Here is a 12,436-nt window from a genome sequence, read left to right on the forward strand (position 1 = left end):
TGATTTTATCTTCTCCTAATTCTTTACCCATTTTATCTGTTTTCTCTATTAACCTCTTCATAAGCATAGATGTAAGGTCATCTTCGTGAATTTCACTTATGTTAGGGTGTCCAGGGCTACTTGCCCCTGGATACCTGTGGTCTGGGGATGCCATACTGATTTGCCTTTTGTTGGTTGTGCTTTTACATTGGCCTCTACCCATCTGGATGTCTCAGGTGTTGTTTTTTAATTTCTGGTGACTGCTGGGGTCCTGGGGTGGGAAAATCTCCTTGGCAAGGTGCTGAAGGAGATCTCCTTAGCTTTTTAGGTATGGTCAACTGAAAGGTGGTTCTTCTCAAGAACTGGCACAGTTCACCTCAGACATATGGACCTGTGTAACTGTGGTGTTCAGGAAGACTCTCCTCTCATCAGGAGAAGTCCTGAAGACAACTGCCCTGATGCTGTATTTCCTGTTCTGAATTTAGTGAGGTATTGATGCTGCTCTTAAGTTGTATTTTCTGGGCACAAAGAACCAGGTTTCTTCAGTTTAGCTAGAGATAACTGGTCACACCTTGGAGCAGTATCTGAGGACCTGCTCCAATGGATCTCAGGCTTTTGTAGGTCTGAGTTTGGAGCTGTGTGTTCCAGTGCCCTAGCCTTAATCAATGGCAGGTAAGCAAGGCACTCATGCCTGTAGTAGCAGCCCGGAGCCTAGAGCCTGCATGAACTCATAAACTTTTCTAGAGCTGGGTGTTCTGAGTGTTGGACATGATGTTTTCCCAGCTGTGGGGATTCCTCCCAAAAGAGACACTCAGACTGTGGTGTTATGGGGACTGCAGTTCTGTCTGGGATGGTGAGTAGAACTTGCAGGCACAGGCGTGTGGCTCTGCCTTGCTGGCGATTGCGTGCCTGCGTGTCTGTAGAAACCCTGGAACTTTTTCAGAGAACTTTTTTGAGGAGGGAGCATGCAGGCTGACTGCTCTGAGGTCAGACCTGCTGTTCCCCTCACAGTGGGTTTCCACCCAACAGAGAAACTCAGTCTTTGGTGCCCTGGGGACCACAGTTCTCTCTGGGGCATTTAGTTAGGCACACAGGCAGGACTCTGTGCTGGTGCCTGTGTGCCCCTTTTTGGGCTGGCTGCTGGACCCTGGGTGTTTTCCAGGGATTGTCTGGGAGACCTAAGGTCGGCCCCAATTATTTCTTACACCATGGGGTTTTCTCTCAACTGGAAATCCCAGTCTCTGACGTTGTGGGGCCCACAGTTCAGTCTGGGAGTGATCAGAGCACGCTGGTGAGTAGCTCTGGGCTGGCGAAGCACCTGGTGGAACCGGGACCTCTTCAGATGTTTAGGTGGGTGACCTGAAGCTGATTGAATCACACACTGTGGGGTTCCACTCACCTAGGAAACACAATCACTGGTGTTTTAGGACCCAAGGTTCTGTCTGCTGGTCACTGTGCAGATTCTGCTGGTCAGGATTCTGCTGGTCAGAAAGAATGTCCTTCCGGCACCGCCATCTAGGATTCTCTCCCAGGTACATCATTTTTACCCCCTTCAATTCTTCCCATGCCTTCCCTATTCCCTCTCAACCACATGCCCTCTTATTCTCTTATTATTCTACATATATGCCCACATGTACACATATGTACACATAAATGCTGAGTTCATACAGGTGTGCTCATAGATATGTGTGTTTAGGGACGACCATGTGGGATTGTATAACCTATTGCAGAGTTCATCCTGGGAGGAGGCTGACTCTCTCTTCTCTCTCTCTCCCTCTCATTGCAATATGATCACCTAAACAAGACCTGCACAGTGACAACACCTGTGGACATCACAATAGGAATTTATTTAGGGATGAAGCACAATGAAATTATGTCATTTTCAGACAATAGATAAATCTGGAGTTAATTATATTAAAAAACTTAAGTCAGCTTCTGACAAATATTGTATAACTTCTTTCTTCTGGATTCTAGATTTTATATAAATAAATAAAAATCATGTTTGTATATATGTAAAGGAAGTTTTGTTTTCTTTGAAAACTCAGTTATTTATATAAATCTGTTTTGTCTTAATCCCAAGTGTGGGATTTTAGTTTGGTCTTTAGTTTGTGCACAGCTGATAATTGCCTCTTGTGGGGTGTGGTCTTGGCCAGCTGGTAATGGCCTGCCTCCTGGAGCACAGAGAGTGGTGTGGTCTAGGACTCTGAGGGAAATAAATCATAGCGCCCTGAGGGATGTGTGGCAGTTTAGAGAGACCAAAGGCAGTAGGTGTGGTGGTCTGCAGACAGACAGGGGGAAACAGTTCAATGCAGTGGCTTCAAGGAAACTTCTTGCTGCATTTGCTGTTGACAGAGGCCTTAAACAGCCCGAAGAAATAAAGGGGTCTGTGTACCGTCTCCCCACTAACCTTCTCTCTCCTACATAGGGGTGGGAGTTGGAAGGGAGAGGTTTCAAGAAAATAAAGTTTTAAGTCAAGCACAAAATAGACATGATGTGGAAGGAGAAGTGAAACTGTCTAGAAGAACAGAGGGGCTCTTGAGAGGGAAAAGAGAGGTAGAGAATGTGGGGAACATGCTAAAAATACACCGTGAATTTGCATGAAAAATTCTTTCCAAAGCCACTGCTACGTACAATAAATTTACACAAACTTTAAATGTTATTTTTAAATTTTGACAGAAATAAATGCAACATGAAGACTATTCAAATGCTTTCAAATGTGTAAAGAGACTTGCAATTCAAATCACTTACACAGTGGGGAAAGTTATTGACCAACATATGCGACAATACAAAAACTGGGTGAGCTTTAGGGCTGGGTAGTAGGGGAGGTCAGTTTCCTCCATCTCATCAGACAACACTCACAGCAAGAAGAGAGAGACTGTCTCTGTGGGTCTCCCTGGGAAAGGAGAAACCTATAATTCCTCCCCCAGAGACTTTGACTGACTGCCCATTGGTTGGCATGGGGCTGCAGGCTCTTTTCTGAAGCCATAGTTCATAAATGAATGGTTAATATTTAGACCAGACATCCTTGGAGCTGAGGATAGAAGCCTGGACCAATCCGGAACTCAGAACAGCAATGTGTCAGACCAGGAGTATTGCTGGTCTTTCAGGGACCCCGCGTGAGGTTTAATAATAAAGACCTGAGAGAGCTATGCAGTGTAAAGCTGTTGGCTTTGTGCTGGAGCAGTCTATAGGCTAGCCTCTAAGTGACCTGACCTCTCCTCTACTTTGTAGCTCCACAGGGCTCTCACTGCTTACTTCCCTGCCTTGCTTCTCCCTTCTGCCTTCCCTCTGCCTCTGTCTGCCTCTCTCTGCTTCTGTTTCCAACCCCTAGTATCCTTCTGACAGTTGTTTCTGCCTCAGCTCAGCCAGCTCTCTGTGATGCAAGAAACAGTATTTACCCAACCAGTGGGGAGCTTGCCTTTTGGGAACTGGTGACTTAGTGACAAGTATTTACATATCCTGCTAGCAACTGAAAACGTGAGCACACACTTTTTCATAGACAGAAATCTCAGTGTTTGTGGGTCATCCCAACACAGGACAGGGGTTTTCTGAAAGGTGGTGCTTAGAGCAATGAAAACTTTAGAAACTTCTCTAAAATGCAGAGCATCAAACATTGTAAAATATGAGCAGAACAACAGAAGTGGAGATTAATATAAACAACACCAAGAAAACACAAATCTCCCAGTCTGAGACTTGGAGGCTGCGCTCCTGCTCCTCCAGAATTCGCTTCTGCTTCTCCACCTCCTGCCTCACCTTGGCCAGGTAGCACTTTGGAAGTTCCTGATGCTCTCTGCAGATTTCTCTGACAAGCTCCTGGGCATGGTGGAAGAGGTCATTGCTGTGGAAGGCACCCTCACATTCCTGTTCCACCCTCTGTACCAGGGCCATGAGCTCTGCCAGCTGCTCCTGCTGCTCAGCCCCAGAGGCCCTGTTGTTGAAGGCACAGTACCTCCTCCCACACTCCTGGACCAGGCTGCGCAGGTTGTGGTTGTCAGTATGGGTCACAAACTCATCCAAGGTCTCATCTACCAGGTCTTCCTTATGGGTGAAGAGGACAATCATGTGCCTCATGACCCCTGCCCCAAAGACCTCCTTCACCCTCCTCACGGCCATGGTGTCCTGGGCTGTGAAGCGTCCCAGCTGGGTCACCAGCAGCAGCACATGGGGTCCTGGGGCACACAGCAGGTAGCAGTTTCCAATGTCCTTGTCCATGTCTTGGTTCTGGGCCTTTGACTCAAAGATGGGGGGCGTGTCCACCACCTGGAAGCGCCTTCCCTTCCATGTGCCCATCTCTGCCTGGCTGGTTCTGGTCACTGATTGGGCTCTAAGCCTGGACTCGAATGCTGGTCTACAGAGGATGCTGTTCCCTGTGGCGCTTTTCCCGCAACCAGATTTGCCCACCAGCAGGATCCTCAGTGGCCGTGACCCTGAGGTACAGCCATCTTTGTTTCTGCCTATGGGAGTGTAAAGAAGCTCAGGTATAAGAAAATATTCAAGAAGGAGAGAGTCAAAACTGACAGAAACTAGAGGGGAACCAATTAGGTACTCCCCCCTCGGCTTTAATCACCTCATACCCACCACACAGGGTTTGTGGGATAAAGTGCTCCTGATGATCAGAGTCTGAGCCTTCTTTCCCCGAGGAATTGATGATTTTTTTTAAAACCATTATTCCAGGACCTTCCTTTCATGTAAGTCTGAGGTGATAGTCCAATGCAGAATGTTCAGGGCATTCTAGGGGTGGTCATTCTGGTTGTCTGCTCCCTGACCTTCATCTCCTCCCTTCCTCCCTGATCTCTAGTTTACACATCACAGGGTCTTATAGTGAGAAAGTTGCTGTTACTTTGGAGAGGGTGACCATTAACAGCCTTGTATGTTCAATTGCCTGGGGGGTGCATTTCTCTTGCATTAGGTGCCTGGAGGATAGTTTGTCCCTTTCCAGGCACGGAACAGTGGTTCCTGACTGTTGTAAAGAATTCTACCCCCATCAGCCTTCTTACCTTTAGCATCCTTCTGAAGTGTTTCCATTTTTTTTCCTGAAAGGGGAAATATGCAAAAAGTGTTCATATTGGATTTGAATATAATATTCAACATCAAACAGAATACTTTGTAGAAAACAAAAGAACAAAGAAAAAACTGCTGACATCACACACATACTTATAGGTAGTTCTAAGTGATTCAAAGGAGAAAGACCCAAGAAATTGGTATGTGTAATATGGTCATATAGTCAGACTCATTGTCATCCTCACTTGTCTTCAGCCCACAATAACTGTTAATTAAGCTGGTTATTTCCTACTGGGCACATGGCTGTTCTGGTTTCCTTGAGAACCCAGTACTAGAGACTGGGTCCCCAGCACCTCCAAGAGACAAATGAAATTCTTTCTGTGTTTCATAGCAATGGTTCCTCCTGCTGTGCCCAGAGATGAGCCCAACAGGACTTCCTCTGCCTGAAATGGGAAAGTTCTACTCAATTAGACATCACTTTCAAACAGGGTGCAAGTCTACAAACTAACTTTACCTTCATTGCTTGGGGTTGTAGGCATGTACCACTTTGCTTGGACCTAAGCTTTTCTTTGTCTGAAATTGCTCTACACCAGGTTGTCCTTGAAATCGGATATGCTTGCCTCTGTCTCCTGGATTAGAGGCATGATTGTATTCCAGCAGGATCACACAGACCTAGAAGGTCTTTGGACATGATCTCTTGCCAGAACAGCCATATTCCGAGTTAACATTCCTCAATAGGAGTCTGTTGTGGGAATGGGTTGGAGGGTGGTGGGCTGCACCAGTAAGCAGAGACAAAGGCTGTAGAGTCAGTGTGCTGTGCTCCTGAGGTCTTCGATTCCCTGTTGCTGGCTCAGTCCTGGATTGAAAACACCTTGAGACCATCTCTTTTTCAGGGCATTTCCTTCCCTTCTTCCATGTCCTCACAAACCTTTCTTTTGATCCTTGTCTTGCTCTACTCTACTGACCACCAGTACCAGGTTAGAGATCTACTGGGAATGACTTCCTGGATTCCTTACTGGGGAGCTCCTGCACAGACCTCGCTATGGCAATGCAGGCCCCAGCTAGGTCAAGGCTTTGAGTGTGTCTTAGTATCATGTTATAAGAGTAGGTCTTGTTTTGACCAGAGTTCTCCAAATGATCAGAACTTAGAGAACAAACACACACACCCACAGAGTACGAAGGGTATTCGTTAGAATGGCTTACACACTGTGGTCCAGCTAGAACAAATATGGTCATCTACCACCAGGAGGTCTAAGAACCCAGCAGGTGTTCACTCAGTCCACAAGACCGTATGTGTCCATTGGTCTTCAGTATACACTTGAATCCCAAGGAGGGAGGCTCTGCTACCAGTGAAAAAATGGACTTACCACTAAGAGCAAGAGGACGCAGGCACAAAGAGCAAGCTTGCTTCTTCCACTCCCTTTATACCGCCTGACAGAAGAAGGTGCGGCTCAGATCAAAGGTGGACCTTCTCCTCTCAGAGATCCAGATTAGACATGGGTCTTCTCCCTTCAAAAGATTTAATGAAGAACAAATCCCTCATATGTGTGCCCAGAAATTTGAATTTTAGTTAATTCCAGGTGCAGGCAATTCCATACGTAGTCAAGTTGACAACCAAGAATGTCCAACACAGGCCTCAGGATGAATGTCTAATTACAGAATCTCAGCATCTTTGGTGTGCCAATAAAAAACACTTTTTACAATAAATGAATGCCCTAGATGTTTTCTAGCTCCTCCACATATGAAACCAACCAGAGGAGGCTGGAGAGATGGCTCAGTGGTGAAGAGCACTGTCTGTTCTTTCAGAGGTCCTGAGTTCAATTCTCAGCAACCACATGGTGCATTACAAACCTCTATACTGTGAACTGATGATACCCACTTCTGGTGTGCACTCATATAAATAAACAAATAAATAAAAAAATCGTTGTTTTTTTTTTTTTAAAAAGCCAAGCTCACACACACATGAAGGAAAGAAGGAAGGAAGGAAGGAAGGGAGGGAGGGAGGGAGGGAGGGAGGGAGGGAGGAAGGAAAGAATGAAAGAAGGAAGAAAGACGCCAACCCTGGGCCACCTTGGCAAGAAACAGAAGTAAATAAACAAACTTCGGGTCCTGTAATTTCAAACTTCGGGTCCTGTAATTTCAATAGACCCAGCCTGGGCAGAACGAGGAGTGAAAGCACGTGTGGGAACACCAAGGCTATTCCCATCCCCTAGCCTTTACATGTGGACATTTCCCCCTCCAGGTCTTTCTCTAGTCTGAACCCACACACCTCCAGCAAAATGGCTGTCTCCTTTTCTGTTTCCCAGCTGCGCCCTTTTCATCTTCAGAGTATCTTATGCTGGGCCACCATCCTCTTGGGGCAGCAATATGCCCTCTCCCAGCCTACCAGGCGCCAGTTGTCAGCTCTCTCCACCCACCATTCCTCCTTTCACTCATTTCTAAGTTCCCAGCGGAAGGATTGCTGTGTGTGTCAGGCCTTGGTTGGACCTTGGAGCTATCAAAGGTGCAAGAGCTTCCCCGTGCCTTTCTTTCTAGGAAGCCAATCCGGGCGGTGCTTCCATTGTGTAGCACTGGAAGAGACTGGAGAGGAGGGCATGTGCAGGGCACACTTGGAAACACTGTGGAAGGTACAGACTTGAGCTGGTCTTTTACCCTAGTCTCACTGACGAAATAATTACACCATCCTTTCACAGGTGTTTCCCACAGCATCCTGAAGACAAATGGTCCCTGGTTAGAAAAATGTGGCACTGTGCAATGGCTGTGGGGTCATTTCCAGGAATAAATTCTTCATTGCTTCTAATTTCCTTCTGTTTGCTTTGACTTATCTTTTTAAAATGTGTTACGTTTTCCCAAAACAAAAACAAAACAAAACAAAACAAAAACAAATGCTTTATGTGACCAGATCAGCCTGAGTGGGACCCTAACATCTTTCTCTATCTTTAAAATAAAAGTCATTTCCCTCCTATCCATACCCTCCTGTGATATTCCCCATGAAAAAGAAAAGTAAAGGGAAAGAAATAAGATTAAAACTCCAGGGAGTAGGGAGATGGGGCAGCCAGTCCAGCCAATTGGTGAGCACTGGATCAGTGAGGCCTTGTTTCAGTAAATATGGTTAAGAGATGGGGAGAAGGCTCACTCTCCACATGAGGAGTGGAGTTTGCTTTCCCAGAACCACATAAGAGATGAGTGTGACTGTGTCATCTGTAATCCTAGCACTGGAGGGAGGAGGTGACAGAGAGGCAGGCAAATCCATGGGGCTTCTCTAGAGTGCTCTAGCCAACCTAGCCAGTCAGTGGGTGCCAAAAACTCAGGTGGAGTGATGGAGGAAGAGATCAGATGCACCTCTGCTCCCTGAAGTGAGGAACCCAAGGCAGGGTAGCTCTTACCCATTGATGCGGTCCTGGTCCTGACTGGAGGAAGCAAACGTTCCCAAGGGAGGATGGACAAGCAGCTAGGGTTCCCTGTGGGTGATGAGTGCTGTGTGAATTTCAATGTTCCATCTTCCTGCCTCAGGTCACTAATTTCCCAGGTCACAGAAGTACTGATGCTGTGTCCCAAAGACTGGCTTCACCAGTTCTTGTCTACCCTCCAGATACACAGCACAGCCTGGCTGAACAGCCATGGGGAAATTACTTTAGAAAGCTCACCCACTCCTTTTCCTCCTTGGAAACTCCTGGCAGGAAACAGAATGTCTGAGTCCTGAGTGGGAAATTAGGCTTGTCCCTTTGAGTAAGAAGACCAAAGGCCCTCAGAGAGAATTCTCAGAACACAAGACTTTTCCTAAAGTTAATAAAATAGGTAAGTGCCTTGTCCTTCAGGTTGACACTAACTGTTACTGGTAGATTTAAGGGTAAGCAGGACACACACAGACACACAAACAAACACACACACAGACAAACACACACACACACACACACAAGCCCGGATACCTGGTGGGTGCTGGAGGATCATTCAATTCAAGGTCTACACACACTGTGGAGCCACCTTTCCGTCCTAGGCAGCCTCTCACGTTGGCTTTGAGTCTCTTCATAAAAATACACAAGCCATGAGAGGCGAAACACAGCTCATTAAATCTGTCTGCCAGTGGGAGGAAGATGATGTCCCAAGGAGGACAGAAAGAGTGATGTGTATGGGTTTCTCCACAAAGCCGTGCTCAGAGGCAGCCAGGAGAAGAGGTTGATTTTTTTTTAAACAATAACCAGTTCTGCTTCCTGCCCCACCCCACTAGCCACACCACTGAGATGGTTTTGTGCAGAACAGTACTAAGAGAACAGAAAAGCCTAGAAGCATGGCATCCCAAGCCTCCAACTTCTCCTCTCTGTGCACTCTGGCTCTGCCAATTACCTCTGCCCTACAGAGGTAGCTTCTGAGATGAAAGTGGTGGCAGAGGAGCCCACAGCAGCTCTCCAGAGACTGTGTGGCACACCAGCCTGTGCCATGATTGAGACAGGCTCTGGTACCCTGGCTTCTGGGGACAGTGTGGGGGAACCAGGCTTAGGTTTTTCTCACCTGGGTAGACCTTGTCTACACAGAACCCATATAGCTAGCTAACCAAACGATGGTAAGACTTAGGCAAAGCCACAGCACTTAGTGGAACCCCCAATCCCCTCTGCCTATGCATGCTGCCCTACTGGGCTCAGGACTGAGAGGGGAGAGCCAGGTCTCCTCACTGAAGAGCCTTTCAGATGTCTCATGTACTTGTGTTCTTAACTTCAGGTAATTCTTTTCATTCTTTTGTTTTTATTTTCTCTGTCTGAGTGTTTTGCCTCTATGTGTGGATGTGCCCTTTGCCCATGTCTGGGGCTTGCAGAAGCCAGGAGAGGTTGCTGGATCCCCTGGAACTGGAGCTATGACAGATGTAAGGCTCTCTTAACTACTGAGCCAGCCTTCCAGTTCCAAGCTCAGATGCCTTTTACAATGAAAACCTAAGCAGAATGGGGTATGAGTGACACCCCTCTCTTTCCCAGACTGCAGCTGAGTGTGGAGACCAGAGCAGTTCCTGTGCACTGACACACACAAGGAACAGTTTGCAGGGAAAGCCAGGCCTGACGTCCACAAATGTGCCATATTACAACTTTAACATTTAAGATAATATTGGCTATTATGTTGAGTGAAGTAGTGGCTTTGAACCAAGAGAAGACATCTCTCCTTTTAGATGCAAATCATGTTCTAGTCTCTTATTTTCGCCAATTAACAAAAATCAGCTCTAACAATTTACATGAAACAATATACATGAGTATATCACAAACACATTCATACCTGAGGCCAACTTACAAAGCTGCTTCAGTGTATATTTTATAAGGTTTCAGAACCAGTCAGGCCTCACTGGACCTCCATGGAGAAGATGAGTTCAGTAGTTTCACCCTTCAGGCTAATCCTCGTGTGTCCATCCACAGGGAAGCTGGTGGACCTTGAGCCACACCTATCTGTACATGAAGGAAAAACAAGGCAGCTTGAAGGAAGATGTCTTCAGTCCAGGCCTGGGCTGCTCTCTGGACACACAGGAGGTGGCCTCTATTTGGGCCAGATGAATGCATGCCTTTCCTACAGTCTGCATGTATTGACATGTATCTTCTTGTTGGTCCCTGAGAGCCCCATGTTTAATAGACACAAATATTGGCCAACACAGGTCCCTTTCTTCCTCACAGTCTGGACTCTGTGGCTGTTTGAAACATTTTCCTGGTCAGTGTTCACTGCAGAATTCTGGATCTGGCCTTCAAAGGGAAAGTGCATCCTGTTGTAAAAGGGTCCTTAGAGGCATGAATGGAAACCAGGCAGCTGCAGCCACTGAGAAAAACCGACTTCTACAAGAGCCTGGAGCTCACAAATGTAGGGAGGGACAGGGACAGAGAGACGAGGGAGACGAGGGAGGCGAGAGAGAAAGAAGTGGGACATCAAAACATTTTAGGCAATAAAGTAAAAGAATTAAGAAATTGGAACTTTTCATGTGTGGTCAAATACTTAGTAAAACTTGTTAATGTCTTGTGAACACTGCCCCCTTCTGGTTACCTTTTGAGTTTGCTGTATTGCTTTTTACCCAGTCTGAAAATCTTAAAAGTTTTGGGAGTTTTGTTTGTTTTTGCTGTGTGTGTGTGTGTGTGTGTGTGTGTGTGTGTGTGTGTCTGTGTGTCTGTGTGTCTGTGTGTGTCTGTGTGTGTCTGTCTGTGTCTGTGTGTCTGTGTGTCTGTGTCTGTGTTGTTCTTTCATGTACATGTGGACCTCTGGTTGCCAGGAGCTCCATTATCTGCCAGTTTCTACTGCTTGATGCTAAGATTACAGACACAAGCAGTCAAACTTAGATTTTTATTTGTGTGCTGGGGATTTGAACATAGGTTCTCATGTTTGCACAGCAAGTGTTCTTACCCACTGAAGGCAAATATCCTTCTTTCCAGCCCCAACAAATGCTTTAAGACTTATATTCTAGAGAGCCCTCCTTTCTCATGCACTTGTTTAAAAACACGTTACCATGTTTATATAAGAATCCAAAAATGAATGTCTAAGACAGTTCTGTTCACAGTGTCCAAATGCCGAGGAAACTCAGATAGCTTTTAGTGGGTGGATTGATAAAGTGACATGTCCACACACTAGAATTTAAATAGAGATGAGTTAGCAAGGCACATGGGGCCCCAGAGGAAACTTCTGTGCCTGCTGCTGAGTGAAAGAAGCTGATGGAGAAGGGCTCTGTGCCGAACAGCCACCACTCAGTGGCCTTGTGGAGAGGGCAACTCTGAAGACTTCTGAAATCTCCTGTTGTCAGGGACTTGGGGAAGTACAGGGAAAAATGAGCAGTGCAGCACAGAGAAATCTATGGTAAAGAGATTCTGTCTCATTTGTGGGTTCCTTTTAGCCACTTCTCAGCATCCACAGAAAGGAAGACTCCAAGAGTGACCCCTGGTGTAAAGCTTCAGATGTTTGTTAGTAGAACACATGAATATAATGTCATGGTCAGCAACAATGCTACATTAGTGCAACATGCTACTGATAGGAGAAACTCAAGGTCAAGGTGAGGAGGGAACCCCCTGCCCCTGTACTTCCTGCTCAGAATTTCTGTAAATCTAACAGAGCTGGGGCTGAAGAGATAACTGCAGAACATTGGCTGCTTTTCAGAAGACCTGGGGTTCAATTCCCAGTACCCACGTGACAGCTCACAACCATCTGTCACTCTAGTCCCAACACCTTCTTCTGGCCTCTGCAGGCACTGCAGCACAGGGTTCACATGCATGCTTGTGACAGAATCACCTTCACGCAGAAAAAAATATATGTAAAACAAATCTAGAAAACGAATATTTGCAAAGACTGATTTTTAATAAAGTCAATTGATTAAATTAATAACAGGATAAAAATGGATAAGATAGGACAAGAATTGTGGTAACAAAGGTGAAATAGAGTGGGGAGTTGAGAAGGGATGAGAACAGGAGAGGAGAGGAAAATAAAGAGGAGTGGGAGAGCAATGGTC

At 46.2% G+C, this 12,436-nt stretch overlaps 1 protein-coding gene across 2 annotated transcripts; it reads right to left on the reverse strand.

The window, feature by feature from the left end:
- Positions 1-1,805: 1,805 nt before the first annotated feature.
- Positions 1,806-9,129, reverse strand: LOC110564432 (GTPase IMAP family member 3-like). 2 transcript variants are annotated; one of them, XM_060380049.1, is made up of 5 exons: positions 8,910-9,129; positions 8,367-8,441; positions 6,348-6,489; positions 4,977-5,012; positions 1,806-4,433 (listed from the first exon to the last, which is right to left on the reverse strand). In XM_060380049.1, the coding sequence occupies exons 4-5, from the start codon at positions 5,002-5,004 to the stop codon at positions 3,586-3,588; spliced, it is 876 nt and encodes a 291-aa protein (XP_060236032.1). In that variant the 5' UTR covers positions 5,005-5,012; positions 6,348-6,489; positions 8,367-8,441; positions 8,910-9,129; the 3' UTR covers positions 1,806-3,585. The 2 variants fall into 2 exon arrangements, with proteins under 2 accessions (XP_060236032.1, XP_060236031.1); XM_060380048.1 differs by lacking the exon at positions 8,367-8,441.
- Between the last annotated feature and the right edge of the window lie 3,307 nt (positions 9,130-12,436).

This window comes from Meriones unguiculatus, chromosome 3 (genome assembly GCF_030254825.1).
Source record: "Meriones unguiculatus strain TT.TT164.6M chromosome 3, Bangor_MerUng_6.1, whole genome shotgun sequence".
Lineage (NCBI taxonomy): Eukaryota > Metazoa > Chordata > Mammalia > Rodentia > Muridae > Meriones > Meriones unguiculatus.